General features: G+C 24.5%; 1 protein-coding gene across 4 annotated transcripts in view; it reads left to right on the forward strand.

The window, feature by feature from the left end:
• LOC126900592 (uncharacterized) overlaps positions 1–26,860 on the forward strand; it is a 117,481-nt gene that overhangs the window by 79,600 nt on the left and 11,021 nt on the right. For 2 of the 4 annotated variants that reach the window (XM_050676413.1, XM_050676412.1), the window contains 2 exons: positions 17,775–17,971; positions 24,345–24,480. In XM_050676413.1, coding sequence (XP_050532370.1) covers positions 17,775–17,971; positions 24,345–24,480 — 333 coding nt within the window. Of the gene's footprint in view, positions 1–14,421; positions 14,464–17,670; positions 17,693–17,774; positions 17,972–24,344; positions 24,481–26,860 lie in introns of those variants that run through there. The other 2 variants (XM_050676414.1, XM_050676416.1) reach the window with 2 other exon arrangements.

The following is a 26,860-nucleotide window of genomic DNA, read 5'->3' on the forward strand; positions in this document are numbered from 1 at the left end:
GATCACAATTAAGTTAAAATGAACAGCACAGTTTTTTGTGAGTGAATTATTATTTTTCTTTAGAAATATTACTATCATTAATCGCTCGCTGTTTTATGTCAAATACAATAACATTGTGCAATGTTCATAATATTATGATACGTTTTCCTATACAATAAAATTATTGTAATTTATTTACATTATTGTAATAAATAATAAATAAAACAAAATGAATGTTAAAATTTAATTTAAGGAAACAAAATTTACACATACAAAGATACAACCCTAGAAAATTATTATCGCATAATACACATTTCTTTAACACAGCTGATACAATTTATATATCATTTCAGTTGTAAATTTATTCGTTTGGTTAAATCTGTCTAAAAAATAAAAAAATTAAATTCAAATGTAATGCAATTATAGAAGTAGTCTTATTTAAAACATTTTTTGAATAAAGTTCAAGTAAATATTAAAAATAGTTCATTCAAACATAAATTTAGCTCATTGATTTCGACTAAGATGACATAAATATATCTTTTATATTTAAGTTTAATTTTTTGTTAAATTAATTATCACTAATCAGTGACTTCATTATGAAATTTTTCGCGTATTTTATATTATATCAATACAATAATATAATACATATTCATTGTACTTTTAATTTTATAGATTGTATATTTTCTCAATAATAATAAAAAAAAATATAATTTTAAGTGGAGTAAATATAAACAAATCGGGTATTGTAAATTCATTTTTCTCTTAGATAACTAACAAAATATATTTTAGATTGAATAGCGCTGGTCTAATACTTATTGATATTATATTAGATGTAAATTTGAAATAAAAACTAGTGCATTTATCCAAAAATATTAATTTAAAATTTCCCCATTATCCTACTTTTAGCGTATAAAAAGGTACTACAGAAATATAATAATGTTTTGTACCATAGAAAATTGAAATTCTTACATTTACTACGAATAGAAAATTTTGCATGATACATCCATATGTATAATAGATGATATAAATACTAATTGCAAGTGTCAATAGTAACACTTAGCTGTCATGATGATAAGTCTTATTATATTAATAACATTACATTGACGACGACTAATTCGGGATCTGATAATGGTTTTAGTTTTACTATGATGTATTTTTTTTTTTTGTATCTGTAACCACTTTTTCTCAGTTCTCACTGAACCGATTTCTTTCAACGATATATCAAAGACATTACCATCAAAAATTTCCCTCGTTCCCCTTAACGGGGGAAATCTACAAAAAAATTACAAATTTAAAAATTGCTAATTTTCGAAATTTTTTTACTTAAAACTGCCATAACTTTTTCAAAAATAACTAAATCAATATATTTTTTTATTATAGATGCATGATGTCTTTACCTTTCATTTGGTATATTTTTTTATAAATCTGACCCTTTACCTGCCCATAGGGGGAGTTCTATAATAACAACTTTTTCACAAAAAATTAACTTTTTCAACTTAAATTTTGAAAGTGTTCTGGAAAGTCTGACACTTTTATATATATCTTAAATTAAAGCTAATGTAATATGAAAAATAAATTTTTTATGAGAAATAATATTTATATCCCTCTTTTATTCTACATAATTTTTTTTTTTAATAACACCATTTTCCTTTATATATTTATATATTACACTTATAAATCATAAAACTTGTAATCAGGATATAAATAAGGAAATAGGAGATCATTTTTGCTTTAGGAATATCCATTAATTTTTTAAAATTAAACACTATCTACAGATTTGCATCGAAGCGTTTTTTATGATAATGATTTTAATCACTGTCAGATATTATTACACTTGACCCAACTATGTCACAATCCCAATGTGGCGTTACCCTACTGAGCTGGGTTTATTTTGTTAAAAAGTTTTCAAAAAACTGCTCAAAAGTAAAATCGAAAAAATATAAATGAAGGGTGAGTGTGATAATTTTATGTAAATACAAAAAAAAGATTTAATTAATATATCAATGAAAAATTGATATACAAATTTGGCGGTTCCCGTTAATATTAAACGAATTATTGTTTACTGTTACTTCATAAACTGAGTTAAACACATAGACTGAAATCGTCAAATGAAATGACTTTATAAACAATAATAAAACTAAATACATAATATCAAATGACTCAAAATAAATGTTTGCAAAAAATCTGTCTACATAGGGCTTTTTCCATTTTCCAAAAACAATTATGTTTTTCATTTTTATCCTTTTGTTGTTACACTTATCAACTTAAATCAGTTTTTCTGTTCGTATGGGCTTTAGTTGAATTTAATTTAATATAAAAATCAAATTATCGATACAACCTACACAAAAATTTGATTTTAACAAAACACACAAAGATAACATTGCATTATGACTTTACTTAATTTTTTTTATTTCGTTGGGTATTTTAGTTTATATGAAAAATACTTCAGGGTCTGTTGTCAAAAGTGTAACAAACAGGACTAAAGTTTATTCACGGTTGATTGTTAAAAAAATATTGAAAATTAAAGGGCAATGTTTAAAAAAATGTAATTTGTGATCAGTTAATTTTTAAGAAATGAATGTGTGCTAAATTATATAAACACTTGTTTTTTAATATTGTAGGATATACGACTTGTTTAGAAAATAACTGGAATTTTCGTTTTTTGGAAAAAATGTTCATTTATTCGTTTATATTAATGATGTTGCCTTCAAAAAAGTCCCTATTAGGTATTATGCAATTGTGCCAACGCTTCTACCAATTCTCAAAACACTTCTCAAACTCGATCTTTAGGATAGCCTTCAGCTCATTCAGTGATACGCTTTTAATGTCATCTATGCTTGTAAAACGACGGCTTTTTAATGCTCTCTTTATTTTTGGAAACTAAAAAGTCTTACGGAGTCATGTCTGGTGAATATGGAGGCTGGGGCAATGTTATAGTATTAATTTTACAAAAAAATTTACAAACATGCAATGAAGTGTGAGCAGTTGCATTATTGTGGAGCAATAGCCATGAATTCTTTTGCCACAAATCCGAGGGTTTTTTCAGATTGCTTCACGCAAACGGCGTTGACCTCGTAGCAAGAATTTGTGATGCATTATGCCATTAAACACTGTGAAGAACACAGTGAGCATACCTTCAAGTTTGATCGCATTTGTCGATCTTAACGATCCAGATGCCACAAGTGGGATTATTGAGCTTTAGTTTCGACGTCGTATCCATAAACCCATTTTTCGTCACCTGTTAAAACACGTTTCAGTAATTCTGCATCGTCGTTGACTTTATTAGTGACTTCCTGTGCAACTTCCATTCGCCGCAGTTTTTGTCCAAAATTCAATAATTTTGGAACAAATTTTGCTGCTACGCGTTTCATACCCAAAATATTCAAACCAATTTCATGTCATATGCCAATCGATATTCCAACATCATTAGCGACTGATTGTGATTCGGCGATCGTTCATAATCATTTCTTTCACTTTTTCCACATTTTCATCGGTTATTGATGTGCGGTGGCGTTCGTCATCTTCACGGCCATCATGGAATGGCTTATACCTCTCATAAACCCTTGTTTTACTCAACACGACCCATGACTATCTGTTATTATTGGTTGTAGTTAAACACCCCTGGTGTTATTATGTGTGTAATTTAAAAATTATCTTCGTTAAATCGAAGTAAGTCAGATAATATTTACAAGTAGTGATTTCAGATTAAAGTTTAATATCTACTGATAAAATTGTATTATAATATATTTTACATTTTAGTTACACTACAGATTTATAAATTTATATTCTTTTCACATATTAAAACTCATTCCTCATCTATTCTTTATATGTTTGAGTATTTATAAGAAAACATAATGTTTAGTAGCCTCTTAAAAGTCACACATTGCTATTGTTATTCAAAGCTTATAAAATTCTATATCTTCTTTATTTTTTTTTACATTTCTATGGCTTCTTTATTTTTTTTTTTAGTATGGCTTTTTAACGTTTTTACATTTCTATGGCTTCTTAACGTTTTTAAATTTCTATGACTTCTTTATTTTTTTACATTTCTATGGCTTCTTTATTTTTTTATATTAGTATGGCTTCTTTATTTTTCTTAAATTAGTATGACTTTTCAAAGTTTATAATTTTCTTTAGCTTCATTCAGAAAAATTAGAGTTTACAGAGTTAATGCTGGCAGAATATTTAGAATATAGCTAAAAGTAAACAAAATTTAAAAATTAATTGATGACTGAAAATAAACATAGTATTAATATTTAAAAAAAATAATATTCATTTCAAAAATTTCAGAAAATTTTGATGAACGATATGTCAAAAAATCACAAATTGTATCTAATTGAAGACATTACCCTTGAAAATTGAAAAAATTAGATATTTTCCTTTCATTTGATATCATTTTTTTTAATATTTGACTCTAAACCTGCCTGGGTATCAAAAAAACAATTTTTGCACACAAGTAAAGCTTGTTCAATTAAATTTTTGAAAATAATCCGGAATATTGACACTTTTATTTAGTCTTAAATTAATACTTATATTATATACTTTACTATGAAAAAAAAAAATTCGCACTATAGATTTTCTTCTTGGTGAAAATGGCTACCGTATTCAATAATATGCTATTTTTGTATTAAAATTCTAGGTTTTGTATTTTATTTTATTTGAAAATATTTTACAAGGGGAATACACTGACATCATGAATATTACATAATTTAATTGCCAGAGAATAAAGTTCATAAGACATAAGAATTTCAACTTATTAAATTTTTTTGCTTTTTTAAAGTCGAAAAAGTAACTTTAAAATTTTAATTAGCTTAAATTGCTAATTTTATCTCCAAAGAGAGTGACGATCAGTTGCTGAATCGGTAACACTTGTGTCTTTCACGCTTTCTAATCCGCCTGTGACAATTTATATTTTGCATTTATTAGAAAAAAAAAGGGGAGTACACTGATTTTCATAAATATTATATAAATCAAATTTATATAGCATAGAAAGTTACACTTATTTCATTTTTTTTAAGTAGAGAAAAATAACTTTGAAATTCGAACTAGCTTAAATTGCCATTTTTTTTAATCGATGGAAGCGACGTACGGTTGCCGGTAACACTTGTGTCTTACGCGCATGGGGCACAAGGTTCCAACCTGTGTATAGCAAGGAATTTTTGCATTTTTTTCTTAATTATTTTTAAGTTAGAATAAGTTTCAAATCATTTGATTTTTACCTCATTTAGATTCTATAACTTCAATAATTATTGAGGATCCCATCACTGTAGTCTCCCCTCGTGAGAAGAAATTTCTTATTCATGTTAATATTATTTTACTATGTGGTTTTATTAGTGGCTGCGATTTATTTTCCCAACACTCAATTAACCTACTTTTTTCAACGATAAGTCAAATAATTACAATTCGTATTTAGTTGAAGATATTACCATCAAAGATTGAAAAAAATCCCTTAATTAAAAAAAAGTAGCTTAGCCAGCTTTATCAATATAAACTATAAAAATCATTCATTTCTAATAATTTTAAATTATTTATTGTCGAATTAGATTTGATATGATATAAGCAGGCACGTAGACAAGGGTGGGCCTGGGTGGGCCTGGCCCCCCTTAAATTTAATGTGGCCCAGAGCCGGCCCCCCCAAATTTAAAATTCAATTATTTTTACGAATTATTAAAAACGTGCTAGGCCTTATATACATTGAAATTATTATTAATTTGTGATTACTATTGAGTAATACAGTTATTATTATGGCTGTATTTTCATTTTTATATTCATAGAAAACGTTATTTGAAAAAGATAATGTTCTAGACGTAATAATAAATGGAATAGCAATTACTCCAAACGTGGTTGTAGGTAAATTTTTTTTAACTCTGGTCTAACAAATGATAACAAACTACCAAGTATCTGCATTGATTAGAATCTATTTGATTACAAAATTCGATAGAGTATACTCTATGAAAAATTTTTTGATAAATCATATCTTTAATTTGTTTCTTTTAGCTTCGATGCGAAGCTGAGAAGGTATTGGTTTTACTAAGATGTGTTTTTTTTTTTGTGTCTGTTACCACTTTTTCTCAGCTCTCACTGAACCCATTTCTTTCAGTAATACATCAAAAGATCACAAATCGTATCTAGTCGAAGACATTACCCTCAAAAATTGCCATAACTTTTTTATATAGTTATATGATATCGTTACTTTTCATTTGATATATTTTTTTTATAAATCTGACCCTTTACCTGCCCACGGGGGGGATTTAAAATGACAACTTTTTCAAAAAAAATTAACTTTTTTCACTTAAATTTTTAAAACGTTCCGGAAAGTCTGACACTTTTATCTATATCTTAAATTAAAGCTAACATAATGTACTATTTTATTATATATATAGGGACCCCCCACAAGCTTTTCATGGTAAACAAATTATGGAAAATGATACAAGGGCCCAAAATTGTTGGCCCCTCCAATAAACATTTTCTGGCTACGTGCCTGGATATAAGTATTCAACTACAAAAGTAAATAATCTTACTTTGTAATTAATTAATCTTTTAACTCTATTTGTGTGTGCGTGAAACAACTAATCAATAATATTCCAAATATTTTTGTAACATGTTGCTATATAAATCATAAATCTAAAAAAAAAATGATATTTAGTTTCACCTGAAATTAACAATAGATTTTTACAATTATAATCAAATTTTATAATACGCTCAATTGAGTAGATCTTTTTAACAACTTTTTTTTTATTGGTTTTTATAGTTAAAGTAAATCATTAAAATTAATTTAGTACTGCATATTTCAATTGTAGAATCTTTTTAAACATCAAAAGTTAATTATAAATGATGACTATGATTTATATATAAGTGATCTATTACGATAAAAATGCAAAAAAAGTAGAATTTTTCTTATAAATTTACTGTATATAATAATTATAAAATTTGCTGACTGTATATTAATCTTAACAATTTCATTTTTTTTTATTTAATGATGTCAATTTCAAACTTATAAGTTGAGTTAAAATTTATGGTAATAAATTCATTTTTATTTTTTATTATAAACTTTCACTTTAAAAGACGAAAAAAAGTAGGTTAAAAATTGTTACTTTTAACATATTAAAAATAAATCAATAATAATTTGAAAAGAATTAATTATAAAAATTATATATTATATTTTTAAATCTAAGAATTACTAATCTGGATATAATTAAGGGAATAGAAGATGGATGTTGCTTTTGTAATTATTCACCAATTTCATAGAATTAAATACTATCTACAGATTTGCATCGAAGCGTTTCTTATGATAGTGATTTTAATCACTGTCAGATTAAATCTATACTGAACCCAACTATGCCATGTTCCTACTGTGCCGCGACCGCACTGTGCTGTTTTATATATATATATATATCCTGATTACTATATAATAAGAACAATAATAATATTCTATAATGAAAAATATTTTGTTAGCAATCCAACAATATTCAAATAGTTGCTCTAAATTTAAGTAAATTCATACTTATTACAAGGTTTTACAAATAAATGTATAATAATGATAATAATTTGAGAGTTAATTTATTGTACTTATGATTAAACCAGTGCTGCTATAAGCGTGAAATAATTTGCTACCTCTTTATACAAATATTATATTTAAGAATAGATGCATCTAGGGGAAAATTAGCGTGATAATTCTAAAAATTCAGAAAATAATATAATTATATGCAAATATTTTTTAAGGTAAGAGAATATATTAAGCCGCAAATAATTTTATTCTAGTTGCGCCTATGTAAAGCGCACATATATAGTTGTATCTTTATTTAACAATATAAAATATAACAATAAAAGATGTTATAAATAAAATAGTTAGTGCCTAGTACTCATTAGATATTTGCACGACTTCGAATCATAAAATTATCTTCTATGACATCGGAGTCTATTTTGTTAACTAGTTATTAGTCTATAGATAACCAAATCGTTAGTCTAACCACATTTTACAATAATTAGTTGCAAATCCTTTAGTTCTAGTTCCATATAATAAAAATACTAAATACTAAAAATTATTTTTCGCCTCTGAGAATTAGTCATCCTTAAAACATTACCGCCTTAAGCACTAGCTTATTGTATTTACTGGTAAATATGGTACTGACTTATGAAGTTCTGTTAATGATGTTATAATAAAACATTTTCCAAAATACGAGACAAATTTAGTATAATAGTTGATATTTGACACCATCCAAGTTAAATAAAAAAGTTTTAATAACAATGGCTTGGAATCTTATAGGTGATATTTGGATCAATATCACGAATAATATTATAACAAAAACAAAAGTATTTTTGATTATAATTTGTGCTGAAAAGTAAGCATCTTAATAGATTTGTGTTATCTAATCAACAAACAAAGAATCAGCAGTATTCCTAAACATTCGAATTCACTTGGTATTCTGTTTAAAAAAATAATTTATACAGTCCATGAGAGACTTAAAAATTAATGAATGATTTATTAATGATAATTAAAACCATCATCATTTATTATTATTATTTATTATTTATAAAGAGAATAGATTTAAAATTAGTTTTTTAATAGCCAAGAAAAATTATATTTAATATTTGATTAAATAGTTTTTATAGGTGAAACAAATAAACACATAACTTACACATAAGGAAAAAATAAAAGTAAGAACGGCTATACATTAATATTTTGTATATTTGAGGAAGTATGTTTTCATTAAAAAAAAAACGTTAAATCAAGACAGTAATATAAGAAAAAAGAAATAGAGTATGAACGGAAAACATCTGTGATACAGTTACGCACTGTAAACAGTAACTGAATTTAATGGAATGCTCAATTCAATGGCTATAACAAAATAAAAATTAATTAGTAATTAGATATAATAAATAATTTTTTGTTTGTTATTAATGACTTGTATACAAATCTTTAAATAGATACAACTTTTCTTTAACTAAATTTGATGAATGCGTGTAATCAACAAGAGTAACATAAAGATTTGCAAAAATAATAAAAAGTATCTTTATAAATAAACAGGCCAACTCTTAATATAGAAATCACTATTAAAAAGAAAAAACTGGATGTGTATGGTGCTTTTTCAAGAAATAATAATAATTTTTCTTTGTCAAAAACTAATATTTTTAATTAAATTGGCTTATATGTTGTTAGAAAAGATAATTATCACTGAATGCATAAAATACTCCTTTATAAAACAAATAATTGGGCGTACCAAGAAATAGTTTCAATCCTTAAATGTATTCCAATGTAGTATCAGATTTTTGGGAAGCTGAGAAGATATTAATTTTACTATGACGTGTTTATTTATTCACGTCAAAAGATCACAAATCGTATCTAGTCGAAGACATTAACCTCAAAAACTGAAAAAATTTCCCTCGTTCCCCATAAATGAGGGAAATGTCCAAAAAAATTACAAATTTAAAAATCGCTAATTTTCGACATCTTTTCAATTCTTTACTTAAAACTGCCATAACTTTTTTAAAAAAGATCAAATCAATATAATTTGTTTTATAGATGCATGATGTCTTTACCTTTCATTTGGTATATTTATTTTATAAATCTGACCCTTGACCTGCCGCAGGGGGGTTTAAAATGACAACTTTTTCACAAAAAATTAACTTTTGAACAAATTAAACACAACAAGTTTAAAAAAAACTTTTGAAAGTGTTTCGAAAACTCTGACACTTTTATATATATCTCAAATTAAAGCTAATGTAATATACTTTATTATGGAAAAAAAAATTTCGAGCTTTATTTTGTCTTCACGGTGAAAATAGTTACCAAATGCTATTTTTGTGTGATAATTCTCGATTTTATATTTTACATTTTTAACTTTATAATGCTATTAAAACTTATTGAAAAGTGTATGGATTAATACAATTATTATATGAGAAATAATATTTATATGCCTTTTTCATTCGACATACTTAACTTTATCAGGATATAAATAAGGAAATAGGAGATCACGTAGCTTTTGGAATAATCCACCATTTTTTTAAAATTAAACACTATCTAAAGATTTACATGGAAGCGTTTTTTATGATATTAGTCCATTATTCTTTTAGTTATGAAATTTAAATTGCAATTTGTCATTACTCATTGATGTTAGAACATTGTTTTTTTGTTTTTAAAGGCAGCTCCATCCTTTTAATATATTTATTGATTAACATTAAAAATAGCAAAATATTTATAACTAACACTAAATCTTTATTTTTGTTTTTAATTTGGAAGAGCTAAAGTGAACATATCCCCCTTATTTGATTATATATAAAATATAAACTTGAATAGTTTAAAAAAATATATAACAAAATGAAAAACTGATTTTTTATACTAAAATAATTTTTTAAATTCGGGGCCGTTTATATATAGAAAAATAGTCGTCGGGAAAATTTTTTTTAAACTAAAATTATGTAATATAAACTTAAATTTAATATATGTAAAGCTTAGATTATTTCTAGAACATTTTCAAGAATTAAGTTCAAAAACTTCTACTTCTTTGTTTAAAGTTTTAAATGTAAATACCTAAGATATTTATAAAAATAATTTGTTTTAATTAAATCATTTTTAAAATATTTATAACAGTTTTAATTATAAAAGTTTAAAAAATGTTGAAATTTACTGATTTTTAAAATTGTAATTTCTGGGGGGTTTTCCCCCATTTACGGAAAATAAGAAAATTTGTTTCAACTTTTAAAGTGTGATTTTATTATTTAGATAAGATTTAACATATCGTTGAAAAAATCGGCCAAGTGACAGCAGAGAAAAAGTAGTGAAAGATAAAAAAATTAAATAAATAAACTCGTCATGGTAAAATTAATATTATCTCAGCTTCACTATGAAGTTAAAATCAAAATTATATTTATAATTTTTAGCTGAGAAAGTATAATTTTACTATGGTGTGTTTTTTATGTCTGCCTCCAATTCTCCTCAATCCTCCTTTTTTTCCATAATTAACTTAGGTATTTTGCTTTTATTTAGTATACATTTTTTAAAATCTAACTCTTTACCTAGATTCAAAATAACAATTTTTGCATATAAATGTAACATTTCTACTTATTTTTGAAAAAATTTCCGAGCTTCAAACTTATGTTAAAATAAAGCTTATGCTATGCACTAAAAGTTTAAAAAAGATATTTGTCCCGACGACTTATCTCCTGTACAAATGTCTACCACAGTAAAAAAAAAGAAATTTTTATGTCAAAAATACAATTTTATATCTAATATTTTTTATTTTAATTTACTATAACTTTTTGTAAAATGGATCAATACAATTTTTTTTCGTAAATCCTTTATATTTACATAAAGCATTTTTTTAATCCTTTCATTTGACATAGTTTTTTTAAATTAGACAATTTCCCTTTATACTGAGAGGGCTTTACTCGTATTTCTCAAAACTTGAGAAACACGAGTAAAATGTAGAACTCATTGAACTTAACTTTTGAAAATGTTCTGGAAATCTTGAAACCTTTAAATATATCATAAATTAAATCTTATGTAGTATACTTTATTTTGAAAAAATAAAAATGTTGTTCTCAGGACTTATATCTATGGAGAAAACTGACGAAAATCGTAAATTACAGAAATGTTAACAAATTGTTGTAGAAAAACTTATTTGAAAGTGTTGTTAGGAAATTATTGTTAACTGTATTAACGTATTAATAAAGGAGAGTCAGAAGACCAATCTCCTAATTTTTTATTCAAAAATATTATTTTGAATTTTGAAATCTATATCTTTTTTATAAATGATCACAACTAGTATCTAAGAATTGATATTACCCACAAAAGTAAAAAAATGCCCTTTAACAAACAAAAAGTTCATTAATAAAATTTCTCCATATATACAATTAAAATCATTCATTATTATATTATGTCGTCGAATTAGGTTTAATAGGTTTCAATCACAAAGTTAAATAATCTTACTTTGTTATTTATTAATATTTAATTCTATTTATGTGTTCCACTACCATTCATTAATATTCCAAATTTTTTGGTAACATGTTACTGTAAAAATCATTCCTAAAATGCAATTCACCTAAATTTAACAATAGATTTTTGTAATAAATGTTTATAATACGCTCAATTGAGTAGATTTTTTGAACAACTTTTTTATTGTTTTTTTTCTAGTTGAAGTAAGTCATTAAAATTAATTAAGTGCTAAATATTTCAATTGTTCATTTTGATTTTTTTATTACAAACTTTAAAAAAAATCAACTTAAAAGATTCAAAAAGATGGCATTTTTAATCGATTGGTATGAATTATTTTAAACGAATAAAAAATCAAAAATAATTTGAAAAAGTATTTTTTGTTTTTAAAATATTTTTTTATGTAAATTGTCGTTTTTGTCTAATTAGTATTAATATCAAAAAAGATGTGATAAAACAAATCTATATACAGATTTAAAATCAGCACAATAATTTGGTTAGCTAAACTAGAGTATTTATTTATAAGTAACAAAACTCTTTTTTAAAAAGAATTGCATCAAAAACTTTAATCTTTATACATATTTTTCATATAAGAAACAAAATACACAATTACTTTATTATTTTTTATCATTTCTCCGTAAAAATTACAATATTAAATTATTGAATATTAATTTCATATCAAATTAAATTACTATAATAAATATATATTCATACATTATACCTATTAATCAAAAATCTACTAATCAAGTAAAGCTTATGTTACGTACTATAAATTCAAAAAAAAGTTGTGCCGACCATCTAATTTCATCAAAAAATCATAAAAAAGGATATAATTAAGGAAATAGGAGTTGATGTTGTTTTTAGAATAATCCACCAATTTCTTAAAATTAAACACTATATACAGATTTTTATAGAAGCGTTTTTTTAATAGTGTTTTTTATCGCTGTTAGATATCATCTATACTTGAAAAAGTGAAGTCGATACCTTTGTTGTGTATAAGGGATAAATATAAATAGTATTTAACTACTTATAAATTTAAATATAAAGAAATCCAGTGCACAACGATAAATCAATAACTCTGCATTGTTATTTCATAAAATATAATAGGAAATTATGTTAATTTATAAATAAAAAATTACATAATAATTGTTTTTTGGCGAGGGAGAAATTTTAATACAGTATAATCAATCTAATTGGATGGTCTTTAAAAATAAAAAACCTGAAAAATTAACTAGTTTCTCAAAGTTTTGTTAATCTTTAATATATTATTTACCAAATACGGTAATTTTTTTACAATTATTTCAATATCTAGTAACTACAAAAAAGGAAATATTATTATTTTGAATGATTTTCCAATATTTTATAAATTTTATATTCTCTTGCTACACATTATCTTCCATCAATTTTGTACTTGGATTCGGTCACAATTTATAAGCGTTATGTAATATGTGACGATTCTCCGTTATGCCATTTAATTTATTTAGAAATTCGTGAGTTAAACAATGAACTGTAATACTATTCAGGTACTATTTATTACATCCCGTCGAGCAAACGCTGGCAATTTGAATTTTATTTATTTAATTAACAACCCTACAGAGTTAGTTTTATCCTTAATGCTATTTAGTTTATGATCATAAGCACAATGCCAGGCTCAAGAGTTAAAAACAAAATTCAAAACCAAAAAACGTATGGAGTTTAAAACACTCGAAAAAATTCAATTAATATTATTGTCATAAAAACATTTTGAAGAAAAGCATATTATGCGCAATAAATAATACCCACAACTATGCATACAAAGAGAATAAATGATTTAGATAAAAAAAAAAATAAACTTTATTTTAATAAATATACTTAAAGTATTCATTAATTACGAATTTGAATTTCTATTTGACATATTTAAAAATAAAATTCAATTACTTATTGAATTCTCACATAATAAATTGAAGTCATGTTTATAATTTTACTAGTATAAAGTTAAACATAAATAGAATAATAATATAATTTAATCCATTCATCATAAATTTTCAATAACTACTTATAGTAGAATAATAAACTTAATAAATTAATGTGTTGTTAATACTTCTAACCAAATAAAAATAATATATTTTCTAGCGAAAAATAAATTTAAAGCTTTTCTTTGAATTTTGACATACAAAGACATACATTTTTTTTTATAATTAATCCATTATACTTTTGAATGTTATAATAATTTGAATGCCACATTTATTTAACAAAGATACAATATTCACACATAGTTTTTTTTTATGGTATATAAAGTACCTTACTGTATCTTCTTAAACTAAGTGTATTAATTGAATCGAATGTAAAAATAAATTTTAATAGTAATAATATAAATAATTTATATTACCCTGAGTCATTGTCAATTTAAGTTCTTTCATTTTCTTGAAACATTCAAAACATTTCAAATACTTTTTTTTAATAATGACGTACATCATAAATTGTACATTAAAATATATTATCTTTATTTATTACTGAAATGCATTAGTTAGAGTGTAAAATTCATGCAGAATTTATGAAATATGTACCATTATGTATGTATAAATTTATATTTATTTTTTTCTTAAAATTTAATTTACAAGAAAGGCAGATGTTTCCGATTATTAAGTTTTGTTTCGTTAGAATTTATTTTTCATTTTAAATTTAGTTTTTCAAATACTAAAAGCATCCAATAAAATACACAATAGTTATAATTTTTCAATATTATTACAAAAATAATTTTATTTAGAAATTTCCTATGAATATTTTCAATAATTATAGAGATTATTATCGTACTATAGTTTTAAAAGATTGTGACGAAAAAGTTCCTTCTTAACTCTCAGAGGATTCAGGAGTAGTAACATATCAGTTAATGATAACTGTTATTTATCACGTAATATATTTAAGTTAAAATTAATTCTCGTTGTTCATTTTTCATCTAAAATTATTTCTTTAATAATTATGAAATTGTTAACAATCAATGAGTTATTTTTTAATTCATAAAGTATTGTGACTCGTTATAAAATATTGAAGTTGTTAAATAAAATTTTATAAAATGATATTGTTAAATTCACTTAAATTTATTACCTTTTATAAATTACTAATAAATATATAAACATAAATGAATAAGTTTTTATATCCGACATTTACTCGATTTATTCGGTTGGAGCCATCCATTTTCTACTAACGCCAAATATATAAAAAGGTTTCAGTGAACAATGAATTTAAGCACAATTTAAGAACTTAAATGTTTATCGACCTCTAGGAGTGTGTAGTCTCTAGTGGATTTGAAGATACATTTTCAAGGACAAACACTCATGAAGCGAAAAAGCTATTCAACAAATACAATTGTTATTTTTTAAATAGTTTGCACTTTTTACAAACGAATAAATAACTATTTCTGATTTAATTTTAGAAAAATAATATAGTGGATCTTATTAAAAAAGTTTTGTGACATAAAATCGTTAATTCAACACAATTAACTCATGACAAGTGTTGTTTTAATTAATTTTCTTTTAAAATATTATATCCATAATTATTCATTTCCTCTGAAAATGTTAAAATTGTTTGAAAATAATTAATGATTAATCTTGATCTTGCAGTAATTTTTTTGTTATAAATAAGTAAAGTAACCATATTGACAATGATACCAGGATACATCAACATACGGACGTCAGTTAATTAAATTGATGTTTTCGATTATGAAACATCAATACAAGAAAATAATCAACTGAATCTATAAAAATACTTTTTTTTTATTATATCATTATAATAAATGTTCTATAACTATAGTAAAAATTCTTTCATGATATATTTTTATTCTAGTAATACAAAATTTCTTATTATTTAATTAAAAACAAAAGTGATATATGCATTTTTTCCATTTATTGTTACATTTTTATTCAACTAACAGGTGCTATATTTTTTGTCATATAAAAAAATAAATTACACAATTTATATATCATCAATATTTAACATTTCACAGTTAATTGCTCTCCGCGTCAATAATTATCATTTTATACAATACAATTAAAGAGATAACATTTGATAGCACATCAAGCTTGTTCAAAAATATTCCACATTAATTAAATTAAATAAGTATATTTATTTTTAAATTTAAAGGGTTGTAAAACTGATATCTCTGACATTCCATCATAGGGATAAATAACCACAAGGCAATTCCTTATTTTAATATCTATTAAATAATAAAAATAAATATGTATGCTATTGCTTTTTTTTAAACATAATTTTTTTTTAATTAAATGCGGATTTCAATGCAAGTGTCCGTTTTCAAACAATTTACCAACTATTTGATATTTATATTTGTTTAATACATCATTAAGTCTAATAATTAAAATGTTATAAAAATCCAAATGATATTGAAAATAAATTATTTTTGTATAATTTTAGTTATGCCCCAGATTAATGCTCAATAAAAAAAAAATCAAATATTAGATAGATCCAATTTAAAACAAACTTAATTAACACGAGACAAAAGATCTTTGGGAAAAAAGACTCAGCTACTAATATAGTTTTACTTTACAAACTCATAATATAGTTAAACAACTTTATGAATGAAAATACAAAAACAATTTGTAACAAAAGATCAAAACATTTAAGATAACTGTTAATAAGGTCGTAAATAGAAATATCAGTTTGTTTAAGGCGGAATATTTCGCAAAATTTTATTCTTTATTGAATTTGCTATCAATTCTTTTCCTTAGAAACAAAATGTAAATGATCATCTTAAAGGATAATTTAACATAATTAATACAAATCTAATATCTTTCTACGTTAAGCTCAGTAGCAATATTTTCATTAAGAATTTTATTTTTAAGCTAAAATATTATCATCGTTATATATCATGCCACGATTGGTACATTCATCAGTATTAAAGTATATTACAACAAATTCTTAAAACTGTTATTTATTTTTTAAATACATGTATGAATATCACTGTTTTAAAAATGATAAATAATCATTGATGATAATGGATGATTTTTAATTGTCAATGATCCAAACAAATTATATAAGGTGATTAAATTATGTCATTTACAGAGTAAACTATGATTTTGTAATTTTTAAGTATACCTTGTGAGTATTTGTAAAAAAAGTATAAAGGCGTTTCTCCGAAAAGAAAAGATTCATAACAAGTAAAAAGTAACTGGTGAACGAGAGAGAAAATACAATGGGAGTGGTGGTGCATCGACAACATAATAATAAATTTTTGTATAAATGTTAACATCAGTAAAAATTAAATTATACGTATTCCTTGTTAGTTAAATTAATCAGTCTTTTACATTTCCTTTGATAATAAACGATGTCTACCGAAAAAGGATAATATATTAATTAGCTGTTCCCTCTTATCTAAAAGACGACGAAACCCAAAAGTTACCTGTTTTAATAGGTTATAAGTACTGAATGGTCAGAATGTATAATGTAACAATATTATATTTTGCATCGCTATTTGTGATATCAATATATCAGTATAAATTTCTGTCAGGCGAATGCCGTACCCATTTAAGAATCATCATTGTGTGACCGAGAAAACTGAATGTAAATCTATTGAGAAACGGATCGAAGTGAAATGGAGTGTGATGAAGAATAGTAATAGCAATAGTGTAAACCACTCTGTGCCCAACTTGCACAGTATGTTTGTGAATCCATTAGGTAAATAAAAGGAAACGCCCGAAATATTGATACGTCACACGCAAAAGTTCGTGTGAACCCTACGGGAGAGACTTGTCCTAAACCTAACACTTCATGAATATCATAATATCCGTTGTTAGTTGTTTGCTCATCCATCATTCTTATTACTCTGAACACACTTAATGATTAACAAATAACTTTTTTTTTCTCTTTTTAGCTTTATTGACCGGCACGCTTAGAACATATCACAGGGTCGGCTGTGAAACCCACTCAATGGCGCTCACGTGTCCGACGGGCACCATCATTTCTGTACAAACAGCTCAATACACGCCTGGATCATCAGTGCTTCCATGCATTGATACCAATTTACCCAATATTTACAATAACAGTTGTAATTGGCCACCAGGTTTACAGGTAAATAATAATAATAATAATAGTGTGCCTTTATCTTTGCTGGGCCGCATAACTACAAGTTTTAAAACTTTAGTTTCGTAAGGTAATTGATAAATAAATACATCTAGGTCAATTTATGTTTACTCAAATTTTCTTGTCTCGTAAATCAAATTTAATTACCCTTAAAAACGAGAAAGACGTCTATACTGAATAGTAAAAAATTGTATAAAGTATATTTAAAGTGTAGAAAATTAACAAAAATAGAATATTTATAGAATAAATGCCTATATTCTAAATGTGAATAAATAAATACACGTATGACAAGCGAATATAATCTAACACATACATTTTCTACACATAAACATTCCAAATAAACACATTTTATGTGTTGTTTAAAATATTTTAGCACTATTTATAAACGTGAAAAATATGTTTGGCAAAAATAACATAATCTAGGAGCATTGTTTACAACATGTAAATATTTTTATCTTTTTGCGTTACTATTGGAACTTTTGAGTGGTTGTCATTAAATTAATGGAAAAGAGTTAGTTTAAATTTCAAACACAAAAGTTTTTCTAAAAACTTTGAAAATTTATTTGTTAGAATAATATTATAACTTCGAAACGTGTTACAATTGGTGTGAAATAATTTCATTTACTTTAAAAGGTATACATTTTCCTTAGAAAACAAAAGATTTTAGCTGTTGATTTTTACAGAATGTTACAAAAAAAGTAATATAAACAGCACGTTAGATTTAAAATATTTTTCAATAATTATTCATTTTCAATCGTCATAAAATAATAACTCCCCAAAATTCCAATTAAATAACTACTAATTAATATTGAAATAATCATTTTAGTTTCAATTAAAAATAATTCAGTCGAATCAGAATAGTGGTCATTATCTTTACTTGGGTATAATTCTCCAATACTACCTTATTTATAATTATGACAAAGGTAGTATTCGATAATAGTAGAAATACTATTACTAGTATACCAGACAATTAAAATTTAATAGTATACTAAAACATCAAAAGCTCCTACGCCCATTATCAAACGACAACTCGTACTCTTACTGAAAATATTAAGTTACTGCCCAGAAAAATTAAAGAAATACAATACTAATAATTTTCCTATTTTATCTGTACCTTCATATTTTTAATTTTGTAAGATTTGTCCTACGTTTTGTAATTCTATCATTCTTTGACATACAAAACAAAATATATTTTATGACGGTACATTATTCATTTTGTCCGAAGTTAATAAAAACCATACATTTTTAGTTTTATTAACTAAAAGAAAACCGTAAACAATCTCATGTTTCATAAGTTTATGTATGTCAATAATTATTATTGGAAATAGCAAAGCTTTTTATTCGCTTGATCAAATAGTTTATTATTACCACTCAATTATCTCGATTTAGATTTCACGTTTCAAGTAATAACTTTTTAATTTTTTTTCAATTTCAACAAATTATTATAGTTTTACACCACTAAAATACATACAATATTTTTAGAGCTATATATATTCCTGAAAAATAAACACAAAAAAATAACCTTACGATCATCATTTACTTTTCTACTTCCATATAAATATAACCATATTATCGACTCAAATATTTTATGCTTTAAAATTTCTAAAGTTTAACAGCGTATAGATATTAAATATATCAAAAACGTGACCAAAATTGTATTACAAAGATTAAACGGAAAATAAGGCAAATATTTTTTAATGCTTACTGGAAACAGACTGCAATGGCTACCTATATCTTAAACAGTTCAATTCGACTTATAGTTAACTGGATTCTATATAAAAAAAAAAGAATTTTCATTTAAAAATCACAACTACTTAAAAAAAAAGTCAGTATAGCTGAGATCCGGTATAGTCAACACCAGTGTAGATTAACATCGCTATTATAAAATAGTATTATGCAATCATGCTTAAAGAAAGTTACGCTCAGTTGAAATAAAGCCTGGGCTATTTAAATACACCTATACTATAAGAACTACTTTGTAAAAATCAAATACAAAATGTTTTATAGCAATAAAATTGGTAAATTTTACCAAGAAACAAAAAATACTAATGCATTTTTTTAAATCATAAAGTTCACTTTAAAACCTTTAATTTGATCTACATTATATAATACACATTAAGTCAAACTTAATGTGTATGAGAAATTTTCAGAATTCCTGAATATTTTTCAAAAATTAAATGGAAAGCAAAATTTATACTTAACTCAGATCTTCTTTAAATTTTTATTGTAATTCGGTTACTCATTAGATTACTGCAAAAATATAACGATAGACATGTAATCGTCTAAAATGGAGACGACTAAATTGTAATTAATCCATACATTTCAAAATAAATTATTTGAAATTGCGAAAAACTTTCTGTTTTTAACGATTATAATTTTTTGTGATTTTTTCTTTGATAACAAAATTGAAGAATTTTTATTCAAATTTTTAGTGTAATGTGTTCATTTAGATATACTTTTTTCTTTTGATATTTATTTATCAATATTGGTCTAGAGATAGCTTAAAAAAAGTGGGGACAGATACAAAAAATTATACTTTATCATTAAATCATTATGAGTGTTAAAATTCAAGTTTGTATTTGCTGATAAATAGACTATAAAGATAAATACATACTCCTAATTTATAAAAACTTTTTGCACATCAGAGCAACATATTACAATGCGTATAAAACTTATATCTAATTTCATCTAAATTATCAGTTTAACATACAAAATATTTTTTTTATTCCTGTATTATCATCAATACAAATGATAATCCAAATAAATAGAATACATGATTTTTAATGACTACTCTGTCAACAAAAAGTTAAACAGTAGTGGAACTTATGATTTATAATTTATCTTAATTTTATAAAGTAAAATTTAAAAATTTTACATGTATCGTTATATTTACAAATAAGCTTCCCGCCATAACTTTAAGAATTCTAAATAAACTCAACGACTTTCAGAACAATTTTCAACAACTAACAGCGTTAGAAGTAAATTACACTCGCTTTAAAGTAAAAATAAAGTAGAGCCATGCTTATAAAACGCGATAGATTTCTAAATTACTATAATAAAAATATTAAAAACCATAATAAACACCTGTACAACTTGGTAGAATTATCTCATTTTATTTCTCATGTAGCCTTCAAGTATTATTTTTATTGTCATTGAATCTCTGTCATTGAAAACTAAAAATAAAATAAAATTTAATAGTTTTCTCATTGATGATATATTTGTAATATCTTTAGTGCCTTCTAATAAATACTACGAGAAAAATTAAATATGAAGGTGAAAATTTCAATCCTATGCATATTTCTAGTCATACTAGAATGATTTTACATTGGTTATATTCCTTAAAAGCTTCATGTTTGAGGTTTAGGTACAAACTTGTTTAAGAAGTTTGAAGAAAATAACAAAATTATTATTTTTAGAGTGTTACACTTAATACTAAAGTATATATGTAATCATAAGTTTAAATTATAAGTATTAACTAGATTTCTCATTTTCTAGCTTATGTAATAATACATTCCTAGCAAACGTCTTGTCTACTTTAAAAGAAAGACCATACGTTTTATTATTATAAAATGTAAATACATTTTCTCACTTTACGTTGTTTCATTACTTTCATTTTACTTGTTTACATTCTTTCATGTAAACATATTATTTATTTCTATGAAACAACGCACCAAATACGGCTTATATCTTCTTAGAAAAATCCCTTAAAATGTTTACCAAACACGTAATCGCTTCGTGTTAAGGGTGTTAAGGGGCGTCGCTGTGTATGTTCACAATATATACAAACCTGTCAACAAACACATTTTACACAAAAAGAAAGATATATATCGAAATACTTTTGAAAGAAAATGCTTGTAAATAAGGTAAATAATTTATTTGTTCGATATCCATGATTTTTGTTGTATAGCTTATGTGTATTATTTTAATTTAACTAATAGATTTTTTTATTTGAGCATTATCTCTAATTCTTTCCAACAGTTTTTTTATCTATTTAATGAACAATTATTTGAATTAATTTATTGTATAAAAATTATAATTTTAATTCTATCATAATAAGAAGATAATAGTGGTTTCCATTATCTTCTGCGCTCGATTTTTTTCTTAATATACATCAATTTAGCTATTGTAGCTGGCTGGTGTTAAATCAACAAAGAACTATCGATAAAAAAATTAAATAGTAATTGATATGAAATTTAGTTTCATATTCCAGTTTAAGCAAATCAATCAAAAATTTTAATTTTTAAAGATATTTCAATAAATTTATTTATTTTTAATCTAAATTGTTTTAATATTACGAATGTTGGAGAAAATTCTCTATATTAAAATGAAAACACAACGTTTCTCTCATATTTGGAATACGTTAAAGTTTATCTCATACTGTCTAATAAATCAATCTCAGTGCATGGAATATAGTAGTTATCTAACAGTAATTATGTACACCTGCATTAATATGACAAAAAAATCTTTAGCATAAAAATCTGTTTTAGTTTAAAATTGAGCATAAGTCAATGTTGCCAATTATTCACATTTTATATGACCGATTTCATAATAGTTTAAGAGGGATGGATACAGTGTATAACCTTCTTCCCATAATATAATTTAGGCTCGCTGCCAGAGGCACCGGAACTATTTTTTACACGAGGGGGCAAAAATTTAATGACTAAAACTCGGTCTCCTTGATTGTTACTAAGCTAAAAAGCATATTAAGCTATTCTTTGGTGGATTTTAGTGATCATATAAAAAAAATTGGGTAATCTATAAATTTTACTCTTAATAATACATATTATTAGCTTCGATGCAAAGCTGAAAAGATATTAATTTTACCATAATGTGTATTTATTTACGTCAAAAGATCACAAATCGTATATTGTTGAAAATATTACCCTCGTTCCTCGTGAATGGTGAAAATCTCCCAAAAAATTACGATTTTTAAAATAGGTAAATTTCGACATTATTTCTAAAAATTGTCATAACTTATTGAACATTTTTTTATGTTGTAATCTTAAGTAATTCCCTTTCATTTGATACAATATTTTAAAACTCTGATCCTTTACCTTCCCACAAAGGGGATTCAAAATAGCAATTTTTTTTTACAAAATTCAACTTTTTAAATTCTACTTTTGAAAATGTTCCAGAAATACTGCGTCCCTTAAACATATGTCAAATTAAAAATTATAATACGTACTATACATTAAATAAAAATTTGCCCCAATGACTTATCTTCGACATGCAAACGGTTGCCATAGTTTAAAAAAATGCTATTTTTGTGTTCAAATTTTATTTTTTTTTTGTTTATTTTAAAATACCTTATAAGAGTTAGACATAGTAATAAATATAAATATAAAATTTACATGAATATAACTTACATTAAATACAAATTTATACTTATTTTGATAGCTTTGCGTCTTCAAAGTTAAGACAAATTTTTTTGAAAACTTGAAAATTTGTATAAAAAGTAGAATTTTTTCAACTTAACTTTAGAAAATCTGCGTCTTTTAAATATATATTAAATAAAGCTTATTTTATGTACTAGAAGTTCGAAAAAAAAAAAGTTGTGCCGACGACCTATTTTCTATGTACAAATAGCAGTCGAAGTAGAACAAAAAATAGTAAAGAAATAAACAACTACTTTATAATTTTTATAACATCTCCGTAAATATTACAATATTAAATTATTGAATATCAATTTCATACTACATCTAATTACTATAATTATTATTTATTCATATATTATACTTTTAAATAAAAAAAACCACTAATCAGGATAAATAAAGCACATAGGAGTTAATTTTGCTTTTGGAATAATCGACCAATTTCGTAAAATTAAACACTATCTACAGATTTGCATCAAAGCGTTTCTTATAATAATGATTATAATCACTGTCAGATATCATCTACACTTGTCCCAACTATGCCACGTCCATACTGTCCCACGACTTCACTGTGATGCCGTTTTTTGATATTCAACTGGAAATAGGTAAATTAATTAACACTTTTTAATCCTAAAGTCTGAATAGCTAAATAATTAAGGATAGTAGTACTACATTAATTTCCAGATTCATTATAATTTGTTTTGTCAAAATCTATTAGGGGGGCATAATGATACTTTTGTCTCCTTGTATTTTGACCAAGGGGACAACTGTCCTCCCTGTTCCGGTGCCACTGCTCGCCGATATTGTTGTGTTTTTTGATAGGTGGTGAGAAACGATCGAGTGAGTTCCAGCACATAGGTGATTGGAAAATTTTTTATTTTCTATTATTATACTAATTTTGTAACTTTCCGGTACCATTAGCATAAGTATATGTCGATAAGTAAAATTAGTTTTTTTGATATAATACCTTTGGATTATTTATTTTTTAGTATTCACTCCTGCAAACTGTGGTTGAAGCATGCCAAAAAAAACAACAATGCAGAGTTCAGCCGTCTGCTGCGTTTAAATACGATCCATGCCCGGGTAATATAAAGTTTATTCAAGTAGACTACAAATGTCGACCTTGTAAGTAATCCATGTTCTTAATATTTTCAATTTTTAAATTAAGCTACAAATTATTTTATGATAACAATGCATAAAATTACAACAATTAAACTTTGATTGTTTCTATGGCTTTGAGAATTAAGCACAACATAGCCATATTATTTTATAAAACATTATATGTGTTATATAATGATCATATATTATAATAAACATATATACATCTATTAACTACCAAATTTGTTTTAAATTTATTCATTATTAGTAAATTATATTTTTAATGAATATTAATAAAAAAATGAAATTATAATTATAATTATAAAATCGAAAAAAAGCAATCAGACTATTAATCTATCAATCTATTTAAATTAGTAGAAAAAAATAACCTATGAAAATTGACTAAATTTTTGGCCTTTGTGAACTCTTGTAAAACAGATATAATTAAGACTGAGATTTAATAAAACGTTTTGCGGTTTTTAATTGTAATTTGAAATAAAATACTTAAACCCAAAATTTGAGAGTTTTTTTTAGTATTATATTTCTCTACACATAAGTCTAAAGTTCAGGTAATCGATATATGTAACCTTGGGGAACAATAAACAGTGAATCTAAAAAAAAAATTTTAGAGAAACACGATATATGCGGAAACAAACTTTTGAGAGAAAGTTTACAGGTCGAGTGTGCCTACCAGTAATATTTCAACATGAACTGATAAATTCTTTGAACGAGAAATAAAAATCTAACATTATTTACAAGTTCACTGTTCACTCAATACCATAAAATTGTTGAACTATACTTATAATTTAATAACATCAACAGAAAAAAAATGTGGTAACATAAATTTAATCCTATAAATGGTACTGATGTCACGAGCGGTATTTTTATAAATTTCAATAGATCGACAAGACAATGTTTTATAATTTCCAATTCCCAAGAAAAAGAATATTTTGAAATAATTCTAAAATATCTCTACTTCTAAAATCTATTTCTAATAACGTATATGATTATGAGTTATAACAGTTAATCAAATTCTTAAGTCATTTGCATGTCACGAAGGGTGTCATATAACCACATTTAATGTATAATACATTCAATCCGCTTAAGGTGATTAATATTAAACAATTCGGTGAACTATTCATTGAAGTCTTAATTAATTTAACATTTGATTTAAATTAAAACTTTTTTTTTAATTAAAAAGTTAATTTTTTTTTAAGTGTATAGAAAATTTAATAATTCAATAATAAACAGTTGCTCCTTATTTTTCGTTCAAGTCTATTAATTTGAATATATCTCACAGTCTACAGAGGTCATCTACCTCTAAACATCTAACTTTTAATAAACAGCAATCAAAACTAAGTATATTATTTTATTATATTTAAATAATTTTATTTAGCTCTCTTTCTAAAATTTATTTTTGATGTAACTTAAACACTGAAACATATACTAAATGTATCTATGTGCAGATAACATAACAACCATAATATATAGTAGTTTTATCACAAAGTATTGAATCAAACATAAACTAATAATTTCTGTAAAAATAACACAAAATATATTTCATATTATCGTGTACTCAACCCAAACAACTTTTGTAATCGGACTATTGTTAAAACGGTATGCCTCAGATAATAAACAGTTCTATGAATAAGATAACCACTCCATTCTTCTCCAATTGTAGATTTATAACACACTTATAAATAATGTTCGATTTTAATTTATTACAGCAACACTGTAGAAATCAAATGTAAAATTATTATAATTTTACATAATTTTAATATCATATCAACCAACCCTTATAAAATGTTTATTGAGGGGATATGTATATTTTTTGCGTATAAATATTTACAGACTACCTGAGCTACAAAATGTATGAATTTTTATATCTCAAGTTTCGTATAAATATATCTAAGTAATTATTTGAAAATTAAAATAATTCACAATTTACTGGAGAATTCTTAAATTTTCTTTATATTATTCTAAATCTATGATTTCATAATAAAAATATAAAAGTCAATAAACTTTAACTTTATTAAGTTATAGAATTGTTTTTTGTAACACAACTTATTTCAAAATACATGAAAACTTAACATTAATACTATTTTTAATTAGGTTCAAACAAAATGTACGATTAAAAACACATAATTTATTTTATCTACCCAAAATAGATATTTTTTCTATGCCATATGAATCATATTGAGGTACTATTCATCAAAGTATACACAACAAAGGTACTAGATTTTTATAAACGTATGTTTTTCAACACATTCGAAAACGAATGTTAGTAGCTAACATAGTTTAGACGTAGAATGAGTAATTTACATTATTATAACTGTGTATAGCAGAAGCTTTAGTGGTTTAAACTATAACCCTAGAAATAATTGGAATTTAGAGGCAAAATACTTAT

This window comes from Daktulosphaira vitifoliae, unplaced genomic scaffold (assembly GCF_025091365.1).
Source record: "Daktulosphaira vitifoliae isolate Bord-2020 unplaced genomic scaffold, ASM2509136v1 Scaffold_3, whole genome shotgun sequence".
In the NCBI taxonomy this organism is placed as follows: domain Eukaryota; kingdom Metazoa; phylum Arthropoda; class Insecta; order Hemiptera; family Phylloxeridae; genus Daktulosphaira; species Daktulosphaira vitifoliae.